This window comes from Oreochromis niloticus, linkage group LG3 (genome assembly GCF_001858045.2).
Source record: "Oreochromis niloticus isolate F11D_XX linkage group LG3, O_niloticus_UMD_NMBU, whole genome shotgun sequence".
NCBI classification, from domain to species: Eukaryota; Metazoa; Chordata; class Actinopteri; order Cichliformes; family Cichlidae; genus Oreochromis; species Oreochromis niloticus.
The window spans coordinates 27,719,218-27,741,440 of NC_031967.2; the positions used below are offsets into that span (position 1 = coordinate 27,719,218).

At 39.1% G+C, this 22,223-nt stretch overlaps 1 protein-coding gene across 5 annotated transcripts; it reads left to right on the forward strand.

Annotated features, from left to right (window-relative positions):
- The first annotated feature begins 5,671 nt into the window (after positions 1–5,671).
- Positions 5,672–21,924, forward strand: apold1b (apolipoprotein L domain containing 1b). Of its 5 annotated transcripts, none has more exons than XM_019354062.2 (21): positions 5,672–5,694; positions 6,537–6,582; positions 6,679–6,738; positions 8,288–8,344; positions 8,430–8,495; positions 10,142–10,201; positions 10,285–10,341; positions 10,659–10,718; positions 11,384–11,455; positions 11,565–11,615; positions 11,694–11,798; positions 12,167–12,226; positions 12,337–12,387; positions 12,541–12,615; positions 13,135–13,212; positions 13,504–13,545; positions 15,291–15,368; positions 15,469–15,508; positions 15,583–15,628; positions 17,512–17,926; positions 21,103–21,924. In XM_019354062.2, the coding sequence occupies exons 2-21, from the start codon at positions 6,538–6,540 to the stop codon at positions 21,580–21,582; spliced, it is 1,998 nt and encodes a 665-aa protein (XP_019209607.1). In that variant the 5' UTR covers positions 5,672–5,694; position 6,537; the 3' UTR covers positions 21,583–21,924. The 5 variants fall into 5 exon arrangements, with proteins under 5 accessions (XP_019209607.1, XP_019209605.1, XP_013132724.2 ...); XM_019354060.2 differs by lacking the exon at positions 5,672–5,694 and adding an exon at positions 5,757–6,042; XM_013277270.3 differs by lacking the exon at positions 5,672–5,694 and adding an exon at positions 5,758–6,042 and having other exon boundaries at positions 11,721–11,798.
- The last annotated feature ends 299 nt before the right edge of the window (positions 21,925–22,223 follow it).

Below are 22,223 nucleotides of genomic sequence, written 5' to 3' on the forward strand. Positions count from 1 at the left end.
TCTTTGTCCAAAAATGAAAAATCAAAAAAGCTTTAAAAGATTCTGCTGTTAAGAAATATCATTTAAAAGAAAGGTGAGAAGAGCACACCTTATAGGTTAAGAATGTTTTAGCCATTAGCAGCTAACAATAAGACAACTTTAAGGTGTGAAAAATCATGATTCTTAATATTTCTTAATTTCTTAAAAAAACAACAACAACAACAACCACCACAGAGAGTAAAATATCAGAAAGTCCCTGTCCAACTGATGTGACACAAAGGTGAGTTCATATACTGGAAACTAAAAGCAATCATTTGTATTGACAATTTCAGCTGAAAGCTTCGCAACACTGACATCAAGTGGCATTAGACACACTCAACCAGTGTGCCATGGGGTAGGTAAGGTATTTTGAGGAATCCAAAGAGTCAGAGGCTGATGAAAGAGCATTTAAAAGTACCACAGTGACACTGCTTAATAATTGAAAAAGAAAACAAATCTCTAATGCACTTTGGGTCGACTTTTCTTGTTTAAATGTTCTAAAGGCTAGAAAAAAAGGAGACGTCCACACAAAAAGGTTCAGACAGTTTTCATAGGGCATGTTTGAGGTGTGTGTTTTTTTAATTAAAAAGAAAAATTGATAGAAGCAAATTACTTTCAATACAATTCCATGCTATTCTGTTCAATTCATATAGCTCCAAATCACAATGCTGTCGCCTAAAGGTTCTTTATATTGTAAGAAAACACAGAAAAAGCCAGGACGGTCCCACTGTGAGCAAGCACTTTTGGTGACAGTGGGAAGGAGAAAAAAAACTTTTAACAGGAAGAAACCTGCAGCAAAACAAGGCTCAAGGAGGAGCAGCCATCTGCCGTGACCGGTTATTAGACAATCGCACTACCATTGATTCTGTACCAACATCAGTGTTGGTAGTGATACTGCAGATATCGGATACATCCCCCACATCTATTTGAATATAGTGGGAAGGATAGTAGAAAGGAGAATTAGAGCCACATAAAGAAAAACAAATTATTGATCATTTTGAGGAAAAAAAAGTCAAAATGTGGAGATTACAGTTTTTGCTACTGCCACAGTTGCTATGACCTCTGAGTTAGTGAAATTGTACTTCAGAATCAGTTTTAGTGACAACAAAGGAAATTATTTTCCTTTTATCACATAAACATAAACTTGGAAAAATGCATTTGTACAAAATGAAACATTATCGATGATTAGACATCAGAAGAGGATGTACCATTATCACAAAATGTGCGTAGCTGGCCTAGCAGTTTATCTTCAAACAAGAAATGTAATCTGCACATTTTTTTCTCTCAAAGTAAAATTCTGAAGATAAAAGTCAAAACAGGACTTTTTCTACAATTAAAATTAGGACTTTAATCTCGAAATTTTGACTTTATTCTCAAAACTATCAATATTTTTCTTAATGTGGTGCTAATACTCAATAAGTAAGAGGACAGAGAATGTTAAAAAAAAGTCTTAGAAAACTAAGACTACCATTAAAAAAAAATTAATCTAATCCTTTTTAATCCTTTGGCAACTGAAATGAAGAAAACTGCTCAGTCAGTCAGCTCAAGTTTGATGCTCCAAGCAAAACTCAGTTAACCACGAGTAGGCTACAGTATGTTGAGAAATAAGGGCTGAAGGATTGTTGTGTAATCCTGCGGGATGACTTATGTGTTAATTAAAAAAAAGGTATGACAGATGAAGAAAGGCCCACAAAGGGTGTTTATATCCAGGCCAAACAGTTTAGTGTTGCCCCTGTGGATGTTTAATGCTTAGTCAGCTCCACATTTCTGGGCACACATTCAAAACAAGCCCCAGGGAATGGGTAAAAGCAAAGCCACGGCCCTTATAAGTAACACGGTGCCGCAGGTAAAAACTGGTAGGTTTAATGAAAGCATGTCGTGTCACGTTCTGCCTTCTCACAGCGCTCACAGCTCTCAGGGTGTGGAGCAGTGACCCACTGACGCCAAGTAGTTGTTGTTTTCCAATGTTCTCCACTGTGCTGAAATCAGAGCACGGTGTGACTGCCTTGACGCCCCTCCCTTAATTCTGAAGAGGAAGCGCACCACTCTGCGGTGTACACGTCTGAAAACTAGTTTGTGTTGTTAGGTTAAACACAGGCCCATTTACTGGGGTCAAGCTAGCGTCCAGTTTGACAAGTACAGACGAGCGAGTGCCCACTTTGTTGTGTGTTTTGTGTGTATACTGAGTATTATGGTAAGTGACGTCGAGACCTGATTTCAAAATAAAAGCCACCTTCAATTGATTAACCTTCAACATTAACAAACACATCTGCCCATAATAATAATAATCAATCCACTCTCTAACATTAGATCCACAGGACACACCCTGGTACTGTAGTAGTACCTCGTCAATATCAAAGCTGTCTTCTTTGGGATTTCAAAGTCCTCTGAATTTATCTTTTTGAGGTATTATTTTACTAACTTTAGTTAAAAAGAAAATTGCAGTTTCTGCATACTAATTGCAGTCTATATTAACAGTACCCTTACACTGGTTCCATGTCAATATCAAATCATCTGATTTTACATTTCAAAGTAAAAGCCATTTGAATTTGCCTGTATATGAGCTACTCTTTCAATAATTTCAGGATGCTGTTAAAAGTAAAATTCTTGTTTCCACAGACTAATTGCAGTCCATATCATCACTAGACATTCTCATACTGGTATAATGTCGATCTCAAGTCAGTCTGATTTTAAAAGTAAAAGCTCTTTGAATCAACCTGTATATGAGATATGTTTTATAATTAATGGGGGACACTATCAAAAGGAAAATTCCTGTTTCCATCGACTAATTGCAGTCCATATCATCAATACATGCCCTTACAGTGTGGCATGTCAAGTCCATCTGATTTTGGATTTCAGAGTAAAAGCCCTCAGAATTTACCTATTCTTTTAGTAACTTCAGAATGTTGTTAAAAGGAAAATTCCTCTTTCCATGGACTGATTGCAGTTCATGTCAACATATATCACATATAATCTAACAGTGGAGTAAAGGTTTTTATAACCAAAGGTGGTCCACTGTGGAGCAGTTTGCCAGACAACTGCTTAGGAACAATAATAAGAATAAGAAAAAAATGTACTGATCCTAGTTAATCTGATATTTGTATGAGAATTGAAAAGCCTGATGCTGTGAGTGCAAATAAGGTCTTTAGTGTCCATCTTTCCACTACCATTCCCATCGTGGTTCCAGTTACAGAGCCAGTTTTCGCCACTAGCTTGTCGGAAACAAGTATGCTTCCCCAGCAGAGTGCAGCATAGAACAGCAGACTTTCCAACACAGACTGGTAGAATACTTTCCGTGTGTTACTGCAGAGAGAGCTTAGCATTCTGAAATAAAGAGGCAGTGTTGCACCTTTTTGTAAAGTTTGTCTATATACAGGGACCAGTCTAGTTTGTTATCTAAGTGTAAAATTATATATTTATATATTGTCACCACCTCTATGTCCACCGCACAAACTTTGACAGGCTGGAGGGGGGCCTGAATCGTCAGAAATCTATTTATTTCCTTTGTCTTAGAGGTGTTCAATATGAGGTAACTTTTGTGACTCCAATTTGCGAAGGCTTTTACAAGACCCCTGTATTCAGATTCAGACACACGCAGCAATAGCAGTGTCATCTGAGTATTTCTGGATTTGGCAAGACTCAGAACTGTTTTGAAGTCAGCTATATACAATGTGGAAAAGAATGAGGCCAGGACGGCCCCCGGTTGAGTCCCCATGCTGCTCAATAATGTCCCAGTAATGCATTTCCCGGACCTGATAAAGAGTTGCCTTTCTGTCAATTCGTCTATCATCCAGGAAACAAAAGAGGAATCTACTCCAATCTCTGTGAGCTTGGTTGGATGTTATTGAAAGCAAATCAACACAAATCAATTAGCTAAACTACAAGCGTAATGCCAGGTTGACCTGTAACAGTTGTTTTCTAAATTCAAAAATAATACAATTACCAAAGACCTTAGAAAAAATGTGTCTAACCAGATACTTTCTGAAGATGACCTTACCTTGGCCATGGTATTACTGTCAGGAACGTGCTCGTTTTTGGTCAGTATATGTATATGGAGTCCCCATGATGTACTGATAACTTGTTCTCCTCTACTCTCTCTTTCATTTACATGTACAGGTCACTATTAACTTTCATTACAGTATAAATGAGTATATAGTATAAATCTGAGGAAGTTTATCAATGTTTCCACACTTCGGCATGGACAACAATATAATTCTACAACAACATATTATAGTGCTGAAGATCAACATCCTGTTTTTGTATATTTTTACTGTGTTGGTCTTCCAGTTCATCCAGTTGTAATTGAGGACACCCAGGCAGTATTACTGTTCCAACATGTCAACATCCTGTCCCAGGATAGAAATGTGTCTTGTAGCGATAACTCTCTTTAAGATATCAAAGAAGAAATCCAAGAGGCTAACTGGAGCTCTTTACTGTGACTGTTCCAACAAAATCCATTCTGAAAGCTGCTTGTGTTTGCATCAGTAAAATCAGAATCTGATAAAGAGACATGAAGAGAGAGCAAGAGACACCAGAATAGGACTGATGACATGGACAACAGAAAATATCTGAGCCCTACTCACCCTCTCCCCTCACATGCCACGCGAGGAGTGACCAGATCAGTAAGGTGAAACCACACCCATTGTGACAATTTCCTGAAGGTGTACTGAAGGTCTGAGGCGTAGAAGGTGAAAAGGGTTGGAGCAATCACTGTCTCCTGTGGAGCTCCTGTACTACACACCATCAAATCAAACTGGGCTCTGCCCAGTCTCACATACTGTGGCCTGTCTGACAGGTGGCCAGTAGTCCATGAGATGGTGGATGTGCTTGCTGGCATTTCATTTACTGTCTCCCCCAGTAGAAGTAGAATGATTGTGTTACATTCACTTTAGAAATCAAACAAGGTGATGTTGACTTCAGAAATCTTCACTGTGTGGCCACTGTTATCAGGCTAGGAGGACACTCTTAAACCGTAATGGCGTTGATTCATCAATACGGGAACTGGGCAAAATATGTGCAACATAAAATGTGTGTAACACCAGTATCTTCTCCTGCTTCAGAAACATTTTGTAAATGTTACTCAAGATCATAGACAGCTGGGAGAGTGCTCAGAACCCTGGGGCTAATACCAACCATAACCTGTCCTTCCTTACCCTAGTGTAGTTTCTTCAACAGTCTGCAACATAACCAGGACAGAAGTCATAGTCAAGCAAAGGGTGTTTGTCAGGTTCAAAGCAACAAAGTTTACTTGGGGATAAGAACAGGAGAAGGAGTAAAGAATCATAGGCATTAGTGATGTTTGGAGGCCAGAGTGTGCGGTGCAAGAGGCAGTAGAGAGCTGTAAACTGAACCCCATGAAAAAAATTGTTCACCTCATTTGCTCTCTATAGGCTGCTGACTGGTTGCCTGTCACCAAAACAAAAATATTCCTTTTAACAGTGTCCTTAATACATTCAAAAAGTAGTTCATACATAGGTAAATTCAAATGGCTCCTACTAGCATCATGAAGTTCTTGAAAGGGTACCTCATATACAAGCAATTTAAAAGGACCTTTACTTTGAAATGCAAAATCAGATTGATTTGACATGGCATCTGTGTGAGGGTGTGTACTGTTGATGGAAACTGGAATTTTCCCTTTAACGGGATTCTAAAGTCATTGAAAGATAGCTCAAAAAGGTAAAAATCTGGGCTTTTACTTTGAAATCCAAAAGAAGAGTGACATGTCTTGATACTGACAGGGTACTACTAGAGTACTAGGGTGGATCTAACGTTAGAGTGTGGAAAGGAGACTAATTAACTATTGTTATTATGGACAGATGGGGCTTTTATTTTGAAATCAGGTCTCGACGTCTCTTACCATAATACTCAGTTTACACACAAAACACATAAAAAAGCGGGGACTCGCTCGTCTGTACTTCTCGAACTGGACGCTGGCTTGACAACAGTACCTCACTTTTCCCACTTTGTCTCGTGTGTGTTTGCGTGTGAGTGTTGGCTGCCTCGTTTTCCAGACTCGCCACTGAGGTAGGATCCGTGCTCTTTTCGCCGTGCTGTTTGTGGCTCTGCTGCTGGCAAACATTCCTCCGGACAAAACGCCCACAGTGCACAGAGCTTTGGATGTGGCTTTGCTTTGTGCATCTCACGCGGAGCTGTGTTTAAAACCCTGACACTTTCGGGCTGTGCCGCCTTTCTTGTTTATGTCGTCTAAAGCGACTCAACAAGCAAAAAGTTGTTTCCGCCAAGTTGCGCAGAGTTGCGCAAGTTGACGCAATAATAACAGTCGAGAGCACGACTGCAACTGTTATTATTAATGTCGTTTTAACTAAGATTTTTAGTATTGGGCTTATAACGCAGGCATAGCGCTATAATTTGCTAAGTATGTTGTTGTTTAGCTTTGAAAACAGTGAAAGTGCATTAACGCACTAAAACAGCTCCTTAACAGAATACAATAAAGTAGAATAGCCCTTTATTGTCATTGTATATGTACAACGAAATTATGAAAACTTAATGTGTTTCAGAATGAATATATTCAAACGAGAGAAAGGCTCAGCGGATGCTACTCAGGTAGTCCCACCTATATCCACTAGAGAAGTACAGGAAGTGTGATAATGTCCTGATTTTTTCTCCCTGCCATTCAAACAAGCTTTCCTTTATCGTCAGGAGCTCGGCAGTGCCGTCAGACACAGCCAGAACAGGCAGGATGATGGAGTTGGCTCACAGGTGAATGTTCACACTGGGACATTAAAACACAGTTTTTCATGTAGGAAGACACCACTCAGGCCGCTATTGAACTTAAAAGCTGAGAGTTTGTTTTTAGTTGGCACGATTCGATTTGAATTTTGCATTTATTTCCCTTTTTGTAATAAACGTGTTGCTTTGCATAGACACCAGAGGGTGGGGGTGATGGGGGCATGCAGAAAGTTAATCACTTCACATTGACCTATTAGGTAAAAATGCACTATGAAGATGCTGGTGCTTTTCCTGACATAGTTGTGCAAGCAAACCTTCTTTTGAGACAGAAAAAAAGGTATACATGAATATGATCACAGGGAAAATTATTATGTTTGATAATAGTTACTGAAAAACTGTTCTGTGGAAAAGCTGAGTACACACTAGGCAACTATTATGCAAATTGTACAGTATGCAAAGTGACTTCTGCATCAGTTGCTACAAACATCTGTCACTTTTCCAAAATAATCTCAATTTAAATCAATGTTTTTATTTAAATATTTATTTTTCAATTTGAGTTAATTGTCTTATGAATTTAGTTTCAACTAGTTCCTACAGTGTGATTGTTCATTTCAGTCTGATAATGATGGTTTGCCTGTTTGTTTGGAGCAGTCCAGCGTTGAGCTCATTTAATTTAGGTGAAAATCAGGTCAAGGTCACACCAAATGTGTAAATCAGTTGAAACTTAAGACTTAACTGACTCATCTACTAGGCCATGGGGGACATGAGTACCTTGGTTAGCTAAGGGTTAGATCTCTCCCTTAACTGTTAACACCCAAGGTCAAAGGTGAGCTGGAAAAAAATTAAAGAAACCATATTGAGTAATATATTATATGAAGGGGCATGGAGAGAGCTGTACAAACACTTTTAAAAATTTTTTTATACAACACCACACGACATCACAATGATCCCGTAACAGGCTGACGTCACAATATTATAATAAAAACATCATAAAACATCAAAGTTTTACTACAGCCCATGCCCTTTCCACTCTGAGTGTATCATAGCTTTTTTTGAAAATGTTACAACTATGACTTTTTTTTTGTTCCTCTTAAGATTCTGTGTTAGTTTCATGTTTTAAAATTTCAGTGTTCTTTGTCAGGGGCAGATTTAAGAAACTCAAAATGGCTATTGCAGAACAAACACTTGATTCACAAGCATTTACAGTTGTGTGCAGAAGCTTACATACACTCCTCGTGGGCATGAATGTCACGGGAAGTTTGGGCTTATAATGAGTTCTTTGAACTGTTCTTTTTCCAGGGTGGAATGATTGCACATGACTTAAAAAACAAAAGCAAAACAAACAATAATTGGGTGGAACAGGTTTGAGTTTATATTAGAGTTTAATTAATCCACACAGGGTCAAATGCAAACATATATTTCAATCTTTTATTAAGTGATGATGAAGCTTCTAGGATGTTTTTTTACTTTGACAAGGCCAAGGCCCATTCATTTCTTGTTGGTGATTAAGATCGACTTTGACTGGTAGTTGAATTGTACTTTTTTTCATAATAAATGTGTTGTTTTGCATAAACATCAGAGGACGGGGGTGATGGGTGTCATGCAGATGGTCAATCCCTTCAAATCCACTGCTCAGGTAAAAATGCATGGACAGCCTGACACACAGAGCTTCTTTGTTTGGTACCTCATTGAAAATGACAGAACGTTAACTCTCCATGCAGGCCTCCTTCACGGTTCATACAACTCCCTCCTCAGATTCACTGGAACAACCAGCAGACACAGCTCAGGTGAGGTGTAAAGTACTGCTAATATGTGATAATCTTCTGTGTAAAAAGTACACAATGGACAATAATTTTCCCAGTTGTGCAGTTATGCAAAGTCACTTTTGAAAACAACTACCACTCCTCCAAAGTTATCCATCCATCCATCCATCCTCTTTTGCTTATCAAGGTTGCAGTGGGGCTGGAGCATGTCCCCACTACTATAGGGCAAGAGTACTCCCTGGACAGGTCTCCAGTCTGTCACAGGGCTGACACAGAGAGTCAGACAACCGCTCACAATTAACCTGAGCCCACTAACTGCATGTCTTTAAACTGTACCTCTCTCCAGAGTACCTGGAGAGAACCCACGCAAACTCCACACAGAAAGGCCCTCATCAGATGGTGGAGTCAAAATTTAGGACCTTGTTGCTGTGAGGCACCAGTGCTAATCACTGCACCGCCCTGCTGCCCATCTCCCCAAAATTATTTCACTTGAAACCTGCTTTCTATGCTAAGAATTTATCTTCTTATCAGTGTAGTTCCAAATACGTAGATACTGACAGTAAATGAGGCAAAAGCATTTTGATACCACAACAGTGTAAAATTAGTGAGATGCTGTAGGGTTTTATCTTAAAACTGGATGCAGAAAGAAGCAGCTTATTTGAGCAATTCATAACGCTTGAATAAAGCCTTGTATTTAAAAAACATTATAGACATTTTATATGAAAGAATCTATGGTAGATAAAATGAATTAACTTGTAGATGGAGAGATGGAAGGGATGCATGGCTGCTCTAAAAGTGTGACCCCCCCCCCCCCCCCAAGAATGACCAGTTTCAATGAAAAGAGGAAAGCTCTAGTTCCAGCACCCTAAAAGGTTGATTCTGGTCATCTGGACGTAGCGTTTTCAGTGGGGGAAGCGTTTCATCACTCATCCAAGTGACTTCTTCAGTCTCAGCTGACTGCAGGTTTCTGCAACCTTATAAACAGTACATTGCACAGTAACTAGTTCCAGTAATTTATTCATAGAGTTATTCCCTTGTTTAAACAAATAAAGAAGACTTATAAAACAAAAAAGACATGACCTCTAAGTCCTACAACTGCTGCTTGTAAACGGTGCAGCCTCAGCTGGATGCAGATGGAGTAAAGCCAGATTTGCCAGACACAGAGTTAAAAAACAAACAGACGCCCTGTTAGTCATCACTGGTCCCCCATGTGATCCTCAGCTGCCAACATAGAGGGAAAAAAAGAACATAAAATGGAGCAAACAGCACCACCATCAGTCAAGGAAGGAAGGAAGGAAAAACAAAATATAATTTCCAACTCAAGGTCACAAAAAATAGCTTCTTTTTATTCCTAGAAACTCACAGCTGCTATAAGAAGCTAAGAGAAAGCTAAGAAAAAAAGTAAACAAATAACTACAAAATTTTAAAGTTCTGTGCTGATTATGAGAATATTCTTAATGTGGTGTCGCTAATTTCATTTAAGTAACAGGGTCTCAGCAGGGATTTCTTACAAGAAATCTGTGTTTTGAAGACTTAACTTCAATGCTGTTTCTTGTTTTCTCTCAGCGAGGTTGAGTCAAGGTGATTAGTTGCCTTCAGTTAGCATATTAAATGTGCATTCCTCTAGTCATGGTTTGGTGCACAGTGGCTCAGTGTTTGTTCACTTTCAGAACCCTGGTATGCTGAAAGGGGTCATGCAGAAGGTCAACCCATTCAAGCCTACCTCACAGGTAACCACGGGATTGTTTCAATGTTACCAAGAAAATAGTGGCAGTAATAATAGGTCATCCACTCAGCTGTGTTTCTCACACAGGTCTCCAAAGCACCATATTCAGAGTTGCCGGAGCGGGGAAAGGAAGACTCTACTCAGGTAGGAAAAAGTTGAGAATCTGCATGAATTTGATGTCAGAAATCTGATGGTATAAAAAAACAAATTCACTTGATCATAGGTTCCTTCAAGTCACTAGTGACGACCTGAACACCCGCACACATTTCTTGAAACTGGATTTCCTAACATTTGAGATGACACTGCTGAAAAGCCCCTACAGATTTTCACAAGACAAAAAAGGTCAAAATGGGGACAAAATACCAAATTACCTTTAACATCTAATCATCATGTCACACAAAAATGCACACGGATGTGGAAGGAAAAAAACCCAAAGTCTGATAGTTATGGTGTTGTTTCAGAACTCTGGAATGTTGAAAGGAATGATGCAGAAAGTCAACCCCTTCAAGTCTTCTGCACAGGTACGCAACTCTACGTTTGATGTCTGTTCTCAGCATGCGGCCTTGGAGGTCAAATCATCTTTATATGAACTAAAATTGAAAAGCTTTGTCTCTTTGTCAGACGCCAATATCTAGTCTATGGACGAATGAATGAAATTTTCTAATTCTGCCTGTTGAATTTTAATACAAAGTTTGGGAGTTGTGCCAATTGGTGTGTTCAGACCGATTACAAACTTACATTCAAAGTCAATGTAAAGACACAGCAGGTGACGCAAGTAGAAGCAAATACTATCATGGATCTCTGGATCCTCCTAAAGCCACTGGCAATGGGAAAACAAAGACAAGGCTATTGTCACTATTTGCATTCAGCTGGAACTGTGAGAGTCGATTCATGTGGCGACACGGAAAGCAAAAAAATAAAAACAGAATATAAAGTTAAGAGAAAGGTAGTGCAATAACCTGAACGTGTTTTCAAAAAAACTTTGTAAGGAAGTGGTTATGTGGTTCGTTGGAACAAACATTTGTGGGCTGGCAACATTTCACTTCCTGTTTGGTCCGACTCCAATCTAACGGTTAGACTACAAACTGAATCTGTAACATCTACATTACGTTACACTACGTTACTTACTTTGAGACCTTTTTCTGCAAAAAACAAAAACACTTCCTCTCATCTCCTTTGACTTTAGGTGTCAAAGAGTGATCCTCCAGATGATTCTGCAAATCATCAAGAGACTGGAAAAGAACGTCAAGACAAACAAGTACCGCACCAAGTTCTGCATAATCTGCTACCCTCTGTGTTAATTTGTGGCTTGTTCTTGCAGTGCTGGGCCTCCTTATTTATTTACTTATTTTTAAATTATAATTTAGAGTCCAGGAATGATTCAGAAAGTCAACCCATTCAGATCCTCGCAGCCAAAGGTTTCATTTTTAATAATAATTACTGATAATTTAATTGTTGAACAGAAAACTGTGCTCAGCGTTTATCCTTCTGGAAAGTCCTCTTCTTGCATCTTATATTTTCAGGATGTTGAGCCTCAACACAATGACCTCACATCCAGCGCTGGAAGCCTGACAGGCAACAACAACTTGCCAGAGAAGCAGGTCGATCCCTGTCTGTTTCATACCGTGACACGTGTTTGTTTTTTTTCTCCCTACATTTAGTATTTTAACAGTTTAAGAAAGTCAGCTGTGTAATTTGGAGTAGAGAAAATATTCCAAAAAGCTTTTATTAGCAGTGATAGTACGCTCCCAGTGTTGTTCTTTCCACGACCACAAGATGTTGCCAAAGCAAAAACAATAGAGTCTCCATAGACCAAATACTTCCTGACCATTTTTTTCCTTTCTATTTAAATTTTGAATCCACTTCATGAATAGTGCTTACATTGATTGTTTACAACTTTTAATAGACACATAGATTTAAAGGAGTAATGTCTTTACACTGTTGCTCTTTTCTACTTTTTTGTTTTTAGAACCCTGGAAGGTTCAAAGAGACGATGCAGAAAGTAAATCCCTTTAAGTCGTACACACAGGTATGATGTCGACGATTAATTCAGATCTGTCAGTTTTAGAGTTTCCCACTGACCTAGCTGGAGTATCTACTTAATGTGAGTATATTTGCCACTCTTTGTTTGCGATTTAGATTCAGGATCAATGTCAGAGAGATTTGACGGTTACCTCTGTCAAGACACTGGTAAGGCCTAAGATGGAAATAAAAAGATGCACATGTCTGGTTTTTCTTATAGTTAAGGGCTTTTAACATAACACACTTGACAGATTTTATTATAACAGAAGTGTACTTGGTTCTGTCTGTGATTTCCTGCGTTTTTCTCTCAACAATTATCAGGAAAACCAAGCAGATATTCACAGTGACAACTCCACCAGCTCTGAAAGCCTGGATGACAGCACAATAGAGAGGCATGTAAGGCAGTAACCACATCTCTTTGTCTTTAAAATTAACCCAGCTCTCCAAGCTCATAGTTATTTCTTATTCACCATCATTTGTTAACCTAATTGCATTTGTTGTAATGGTTGTTTTATCTTACCGTCTTCTCGCCCCTGGTGATTTCCAGAACCTATTGTTCAGTGAAAAATACTAGCATGTTGTCAGTCTGCAAAAATGCAAAGCATGTAACCAGGTTGAACCAGTGCCTACTTAAACGATCAGCATTTTCGTCATGATGTTTGTCGATGTCTTAACTGCAGCCATAAAAGGGGAAATGGCACTCATATTTCCCGGACTGGTGGAGTTTGATAAGAACAATGTACGGGAATGTGTTCAGAAACTATGCTAATAAAGCCAAAGGCACTGAGAAAAAGTGAAGAAAACCAGACAAACAAACAAGAAACTTTGTGCCTACTGAAAATCTTTGTCAGGTGCATAAGTGTAACATTTACACAGTATTAAGCCCTAAGCACTCAGTTCACTCCCTTTCCAAAGTCTGTTTGGTATATAGATGCTGACACCAGCTGTGATGTAAAAACCCAGCCAACACAGGCCCAAAGGAGAAGAACCAGGGTATGTTATGCAGAGTATTGGGTCCTTATGAATTCAGAATAAACTAATTTAATATTCACCATTGTTTTACATGTTGCCTGCTTCTTTTCATGTTGATACTGATGGTTTGATGTCACTGTTTTCATTGGGTGGCTGCAAAGAACCAAGAAAGAAACATTTGAAATGACTTTTTTCCCCCTTTCCTGAAGACTTTTAAACTATTTTCCAGATTTCACAGGAATACTGAAATACCACCGGCAGTTTCTTCTCAAACATATCGAGTTCTTATTTTCTTTGTTTTTGACTCCACAGGACTCTGCAAATGCATTTTCTGACACTCAAGCCTCACCCCAGGTTAGTAATGAAGTAAATGTATATAGCACCTTTCTAACTTACATGCTATCTTTACATTAAGCGATAAAAATAAATGTAATTAAATGCCTTAGGAGCTTGGAAAGAAAAGCATCTGGACTTCTTAGGTGTCTTGAAGATGTTTCACCTCTCATCCGAGAAGCTTCTTCAGTTCTAAGAGGTCAAATGGCCCAGGATGTGAGTGGGCATTAAGGCGGGGGTTTAAAATCTGGGACTCGTCACCACTTGCTCTTAGAACTCGCGAAGCTTCTCCAATGAGAGGTGAAATGTCTTTAAGAAAATTACAGAAGTCCAGACGCTTTTCTTCCCACGCTCCCTAGACTACGATGACCTGGATGACTGAGAACCTTGACACACAATTTAATCAAATGTTTATCAGTGGTTTTATTTTCAAAATACAATTGGGAGGTGAGCATGCTAATAGGTTTGCACAGTGCTATTATGTCATTGTGTAAATAAAACTACACACGGACATTTCAGTGAGAATTCGGTCTTTATTTACCCATGTAATCTCTAATGTAATACTTAGGGAGAATATACTGTGATCAAACTGTCAGAATTCCTCTTAAGAATAATTGTTTCATAAACTGGCTAATATAAATGTGACTAATACTGAAATCAGTGAATTAAATGTGCTTACATCTATTGGAACAGTATCTCGTATGACAGCCACGTATATATAAGAAGATAAAGCTTGCTCTACATTTGACCCATTGAGTAACGACAAACAATGCGAGGATTCTACAGTCCAATTGCGGCTGTGAGAAAAAGGGTAGTTTAGAAACTTCTATGTTTAAACACTAAACATATAAAGATGTTAAGGCAGGAATATTATACTAGGGTGACGTGGCATTTCACAAGTTACCAGAAACAGTTGGTGGTTTAAAACAGAAATGTTAATTGCTTTGCCATGTTTGTTTAGCTTGTGACTTTGAAGTTGTCATTCCAGTTTTTGGTGCCCATGGTTGACGTATTTCACTTTAAACACCTGGTAAACAACTCTGGAGTAACCTTTCAATTTGGGACTATTTCTTTTCACCAAAACTAGATTATCTATGCCACAACCACAGGGAAAAAGCTTAAAAAGATGAAGTTAAATGAACTAAAAATGCATTATTAGTCTAATGCATGGGTTCTTTGCGTCACTTGATCTTGTCGTCTCTTTATCGAGTCCTCTTGAGTACAACATGGTTTCATTTTTCCAGATTATAGAAACACAAACAACATCAAAAACTCTTTTTTTCTTGTTCGCTAACAGAAATTTATAAGAAGTAATTATAGTGTTTATATAGTTTATAGATTTACGTTTTTGCTGTTCCTGATATGATTACGTGACAGTTTAAATTTAAAAAAAAGAAGGTGAAACTAGGTGGTTAGTCAGGTCTGTCGAGGTTGACATCAAGTTTTGGGACAGTAAAAAAACTGAAGCATGTAAATACAGTTATAGTAAAGCTAAGTTAGCAGTGTACAGATGTATTAAAGAGAAAAAAAACTTACACAGTAACATTTTTTTGTTTGTTAATGCCTAGTTGTAGGCAGTTTCGTGAAGCTGTTATTTACAGCTTACATTAATATTTCACAACAGGAAGCGTCACTGTGTTAAACCTCAGCTGATTTATAAGCTTTGCTGAAATCGCAACACAAACGCAGATTCAATCTTCTTAGACGAGATTTTAGGCTCATTTAGAAATTCTGTCTAGTGTGCCATGTGTGACCTCTTGTTCCAGGAGGTAGTTGAAGTTCAGACATTGCAATCGGCTGAAGTACCAGTGCGCAGTGAAGGAACGGACCTGGACCCTCTAGACGTACGTTCATCTTATTTTTTCTGGTGTATTTTCTATGTATTTTAAATTTCTTTCTCCATACAGTCACAAAGCAGTAAGTTAAAAGACTGTTTATTTCCAGGATGACGAAGGCCTTTTGTCCTGGTGGAGAACAGTCGAAGGTATCACTGATTTATTGTTAACCTTATTTATTGTAGTTGAAAGTTGCACCTCATAACTTCTTTCTGTGCCTTAGGTTGGGATGAGTGGAATGAGGCAAACCAGAATGATGAAACTGAAGAGTAAGTAAAACATTTACTGAAATCAGTTTATTACACTCACTGACCACTTCACCTCTTAAACTGCACATTAGTGCAAATAGTCGGCCAATCATATGGCGGCAACTGAGGCATTTAGACATGATCAAGACAATCAGCTGACGTTCAAGCCAAGCCAATGTGATTTCAGTGACTTCGAAACTGATTTTAAACATAGCCTGGTTGTTGATCTGAGTGTTTCAGAAACTGCTGATCTGCTGGGATCTTCCCACACAACCATCTACAGTTTAAAGAGAATGATCCAAGAAAGAGAAAATCTCCAGTCAGCGGCATTTCTTTGGGCAAGAATCCCTTTTTGATGACAGGGTAGAATGGTCAGACTACAGTAATTCAATTAATTCTTTGAACCTTGAAACAGATCGGATACGGTTCATATGGACGCTCCAAAATTGGACAGCAGAAGACTGGAAAATCGTTGCTTGGTCTGGATGAGTTTTGGCTGCAAAATGAAAGTATGGATCCATCCATTCTTGTGTTAGTGGTTCAGGCTGGTTGTGGTGGTTTGGGGGATATTTTCTTGGCACACTTTGGCTCCTTAATGCCAACTTAACATCATTAAATGCCACAGCCTACCAGAGTCCATCCTTTTTTGAACACAGTGGTGCTATTTTCTGATGGTTGCTTCCAGCAGCATAACGCACCATGTCACAAAGCTAAATCAACCCAAACTGGTTTATTGATCATGACAATGAGTTCACTCTACTTAAATGCCCTCCACAGTCAGCAGATCTCAGTCCAGTAGAGCACCATTTTGGATGTCGTGAAACAGGAGATTCTTATCAAGCAGCCAACAAATCTACAGCAACTGTGTGATGCTGTCATGTCAATATGGACCATAATCCCTGAGGGATGTTTCTAGCACCTTGTTGCATCCATGTTATGGAGAATTAAAACAGTAGCTGGTGAGTGTGTAGTACAATTAACACAACTAACTTTAACCGAAGTGTTTCCCACCAACAACTGACTCACACATAGCCACAGAAACAACTTCTTTATTAAAGACTATTGCATTATTTAGGATATAGCAGATTCACAAACATAGGACTACAGAACCTTCAGGGAAGTCTAAAGCAGAAACAAACAACAGGCAGAACTATTCACCAACACAAACTCAGAAGAACCTGCCTGAAAGTTACAAACCATAAAAAAAACAAGGGTTTACTTCCCTAGACTAACAAAACAGGCAAAATAGTTATAAAAAGAACAAACAGCAGCTCACACCTGAAAAAGCTGCAAATTACAAAGAAACACTGCTGTAGCTGGTTGGATGAAAGGGAAATCAAATTATTCTCTGCAGATTGTTGACTTCACTCCTTACATAGGGTGTGGTCCTCAGGCTGCAGACAGTCACCTGTAAGCTGTAGCACTGATAAACCAACTGCAGGTTCCTGATTCAGGATGTGTAATCCTGGTTTCTGGAATACTGGAACAACAACATTGATGTATCCTGCTTTGTCCATTCTCAGCATTCTTCTGCCCACACATCTTGTCTTTTCTTGGTAGCCAGAACAAGACGGTCTCTTGTTTTGCATGTCTAACAGGTCTTTGTGAGACATCCTTAACTTTAAGCCCATAATGGAGAGACCTGAGGCACTGATGGGTGGATCAGATTATTGTACTAACACACGGGATATATGGCTGTCCTCCGCCCTTCTTGTGAACACACGAATAACTGGTCATTGTGCTTTCTTTTCTTTCTCTTAAAGACAGTCTCCATTCCTTTATCCCATTTATCCCACCAGCCATAAAGAGTCGTCCAACTACAGTTTTAATACAAAAACATGTTTCTTGGTTGAAGTTCACTCATTGTTTTCCCAGTGAAACCCTTACCCTGTGCCTTTTCTCAGAGTGGTGGAACAAGCAGCTGATCGCGTCTTCATGGCCGCTCGACTTTTTGTTCGTTTTTTTAACCAACGCGGCGCCTCACTGCAGCAGCGCATCCTTGAGCTCTTAGCCTTGGCTGATGCAGCAGACAATTTTCACAAAAAAACGGTCACGGCCAGTGTGGGCGGTGGATTGGCCAGTGTCGCCGGGTCTATCACCACCATCACCGGCCTCATTCTGGCACCGTTCACAGCTGGAACATCGCTGATTGTCACAGCTGTAGGCATTGGTATAGCTACAGCTGGTGGCGTGACATCTGCTTCGGCCAATATCACTGACACCGTCCATTCAAAGACGGACCGCAAGAAGGTGGAGAAGATGATTCAAGATTACCAGGGGGAGATCAAGGACATCAAAGAATGCCTGGAATTTTTACAGGTAAGAACGTACCAAGAAGGGAACAAACAAGATGGCTGGCTTACAAGTAGGGCTGGGTATCGTCACGTTTTTCTACAACTGATTCAAATCTGATCACAAGGTCCTGATTTGATCCCCGATTTTAATTTTGACTCAGACAGTCAGAAATATTATTATGACCATTTATCTTGGATATGTCCTGTCCAAAGAACCCTCTAAACTTTTTTAATTGAAAATATTTAATTCAAAATTATTTGCCTATTTCTCTGCAATTAAAAACTCAGTGAAAACTATCTCTGTATAAAAACAAAGCCGACACTTGTGAGACTTCATCAGAGGTGCAAACATCACAGCTAGGGCTGCCACAAACGATTATTTTGATAGTCGACTAGTCACCGATTATTTTTGTGATTAGTCGACTAGTCAGATCATGCATCCATTGAACGTAAAACATACAGCTTATTGCACCAGCATGCATCTGCTCTTATATAGCTATCATTATCTTACAGCTTTAAGTGTTTAAGGTATGTGCTAACTAAAAATAAAGACAAGATGATAGTTTATTGAATTTAAATGAAATCTGCAGATTGTTTCGGTGGAGTTTAATAAACGCAGCCATCTGCTCCTTGCTATCTAAAATATAACAGGACACCGGAGTATATTCTCGAGCATCTCACACTTCTGATAATCAGTCGTCTGCTTGACGTTTATTCAGCTGTGTAAAAACTATAACTTTCATCTCAGCCAAACCGATTTACTCAGGAACAAATAAAATACTGAAAAAAGCCAAACAATATCATTTTTAAGTTATCTAAGTGACTTATATATCATGTTTAACCTGAGTAGCGAAAGACGGCGGTGGGTTTGAAAATGATTTGCCGGGAGTCCGGTGTTCTCACCGGCTCTAGTGAGCCTTCAACCCCAGCTAGCTATCGAGCTAGTGGGTAACAGACATCTCCGAAAACGTCGGAGCGCTTTTGAAAATATGTGATGTCTTGATAAACTAAGCAGATATTTCAAGTTTACACAGCTACATTCCCACCTGAAAATATGTTAAACGTTTATTTTGTGACCCAGAAAGAATAATAAGAGTAACATCAAAACTAACTAGCTGCCGCCATTGTTGGAAACTGAGCAGGGCCGAGATGGGTCGCGCTATGAATTCTTGGACAGTTTCTTCTTCTTCTTCGGGGTTTAACGGCAGCTGGCATCCTTGTACATGCAGTGCTGCCATCTTCTGTTTCAGTCCATTATTACACTCTTAAATCCTACTACTTATTCCTGCGTCTTTTGCGATCTTACAAAGCTTCAAACGACGTGTCGACTATTAAATCAGTCGTCGACGATTTTGATAGTCGACGTAATCGTGACTAGTCGACTAATCGTGGCAGCCCTAGTCACAGCAGACGCCTTTGTGTCAAAGTGACTGAAATAAAAATATTCAGCAGTAAATGAAAAACTGAAGAAAACCATGAATCAACATATGAACATTACGTGATACTGCTGATACTCTAAAAACAAACAAAACAGCAGGCAGTCAAACAATTTTTGATAGGAAACTGGTCTTACAGCATACTGAAAAAGAGAGCTGTGCAGGAAGTGTGATTTTTTTATCATGGTGGAAGCAAGAACACAAAAGTAAGAGGAAATTCATGACAATGTTTTTCAAAGGTGAAGTGTAATTTTGCTCTTTCGTTGTTGAGTCACTGACTTTTGGTTGGAGAGTAATAAAACCTGCAGCTTTAGAATCTCTGAGATGTCGGCTTTCAGTGTCTGTGTACGTGCCGTCAGGTCATGCTTGGTGTTTACATCGTTTTGCAAATCTGTTTCACTGCTCTTTAATCGTTGATGTTTGGCAGCTTGTTTGTTTTGTGAGCTTTAACCTGAGATTCTGGCGTTTCTGGCACAACATATTTATATTCAAATCCAAAATCGTTTTGAATTGGGAAATCGATTTTTTTAAACTCACCCTACTTGCAAACTCTGCTCACATTGCTGAAAAGCGTTGGATGATATGTTCACAATTAAACAGCTGTCGGTTCCTGATCAATTCACTGACTGGGTTTGTTAGTCCTTTATGTAAAACCTGTAAGATGTTGGTAAAGAGCTGGCAACATATAATTTATTTCTTAGCTCACGAATTTGTCATGGGGCATAGGAGTGCACTGAATACCTTCAGCATACCACATTTGAAAGGCATCCATTTACTCAACATAGAAAGAAAAATCTGTTACACTGAATGTTTGCCTCGAGGTTGTTGAGGCATCATTCAACACTGTGGTTAAACCACATTAACTACAGTGTTTACAGAAGCATTGACAGTTCAGCTGCCTTGTTCCTGTTGATGCATAGTTTGAATTGAACCATTTACCGGTGTGAATTCTTGAGAAGGAAACAAGAAACACATAAACAATCGTTCAGTCACACAACTGAGATGCTGTCATGCAGCATTATTTTTATTTTTCCATCGTACCTGACTGTCAGAGGCCGTATCTGCTAAGATGTTTTGTTTTTTTAACCAACTGACTGGAATAATAATGCAAGGAAATATAGTAAGTATACATAAAGAGTCAAGTAAGCTTTAACTTTAGATGAGTCTAAGTTTTATGGTGGCCCTTAAAGGTAAAATATACTCCAACTTGAGAAAACAGCAAATGGAAAAATGCAGCAAAAGCATACATAACAATACTGATGCTGAAAAAAAAAACCACAGTAGAAGTTCAATAAAACACAATGAAACTGAAAAAAAAAAATGCTGACAAAACAATGAGGAAGTGTTTTTAGGGAGACAAGAATGTGACAGAAGAGTTGTGGAAGGCCTTTAGAAAAAAACATACCTACAGTACTATATTAATCATGTGACATAACATTGCATCTTTTTCTCTCTCAGAAATCAGAAAATCTTTTTTTAAAAGTGTATCTCAGTACAATCATTCACATTTTCTTTTCTGTTTACTTCTGCAGCGGGTCCACCTCGTTAATCCCCCCAAAAACTTTCACTGTGTTTTGTGAGATGTTGGTTTTTTCCTACTTCCTTTATTCAACATCTGTGTTTTGTGTACTTTTGCTGAATTTCAATATTTGGAGTTTCAAGGGCCAAAAAAGTCTCTCAGCTAATCTACATTTAAAAATAAATGCTAATGTTGGTATGGCCACAGCTGCTAACGTAAAATTTTCATCTCACGTATACCTGACAGGAAGGGATGGAGACACTCCAGCAGTGGGACTTTGAGAAGTATGCCGAGAGCATCGCAAAAAATCACTTAAACCAGGACGTCAAGCATGTAATCAAGGAGGGTGGTCGAGCTGGCAAAGCTCTGGTGGTCAACACAGACAGTCTGATCAATACTGTTCAAGTCCTGAATGTTGCTGGTGGTGCTGCCAAAGCTGCCCAGGTGATGAGTGTCACTACCGGAGTAATGTCAGGCCTCTTCCTGGCTCTTGATGTGTTTTTCCTGGCAAAGGACTCCATGGAACTGAAAAAGGGGGCAAAAACAGAGTTCGCTGTCAAGATCCGAGAAGTTTGCAAGGACCTACAGGATGGCCTGCTGGAGCTAAACAGAATCAAGGAACAGCTTCAGAAAACTATGGATGGGATAGAGGTGGAGGTAGAGGAGGTGGAGGATGAAGAGCAGTTGAAATCTGATCTGAAGAAACTCACTGAGCTTGAAGACTGAAGGACAGTGTTTAGAAAACAAAACAAAGTCCTCATTGTCTTGCGTTGATACCAAAAATAAAGTTTAAGCAGAAATTGCACAAGTTTCGTAGTTTTTACGGTCTGCATTGTTACTGAACAGGCCCAATGAAAAGTTCTCAGTAGTTTCTTATATTAATATATTGTCATTGTTTGTTTTAAAGGCAATTTTAATTAAATGTATTACATTTATTGCTGGTTTGCTGCATTGGTGAGTTGATCTGACTTACACTCCGCACTACTTTTATCAGTGGACGAGGTGAGATGACCTTTTACTCAAACGGGTGGGGTCAAAGGCCAGAAATAAAAGAATGTTAAAGGTCGAGTCTGCTTATCTCATTCCTAAAGTTATAATCATAAATTCCTAGTTTATCTCAGTTTTTCATCTGGCCAGGGGTTAGGGCGCTCCTGGCCATCAATCTTTTGCTGACATGTGGCGCGTGCATGCTGAAGAAACAGTTTAAATGACAGCCTTTGAGTCCCTACGGTGAGGGTTTCATATTACTGGGTTTTACTTTGGGGACCTTTGCAGGGTGCCGTTCCACCTTCAGATGGGTTTTGAGTGATCAACTTTTATCTTACGTGATGAAATGATGATAATAACTTTATTTGTGTAGCACTTTT

Excerpts from the sequence above, each read along its gene's own strand:
- apold1b (XM_019354062.2), top strand. The coding sequence starts at position 6,538 with ATGAATATATTCAAACGAGAGAAAGGCTCAGCGGATGCTACTCAG. Across the intron at positions 12,227-12,336 it reads CCTTTAAGTCGTACACACAG|ATTCAGGATCAATGTCAGAG; the intron begins GTATGATGTCGA and ends TTTGCGATTTAG. Across the intron at positions 12,388-12,540 it reads TTACCTCTGTCAAGACACTG|GAAAACCAAGCAGATATTCA; the intron begins GTAAGGCCTAAG and ends AACAATTATCAG.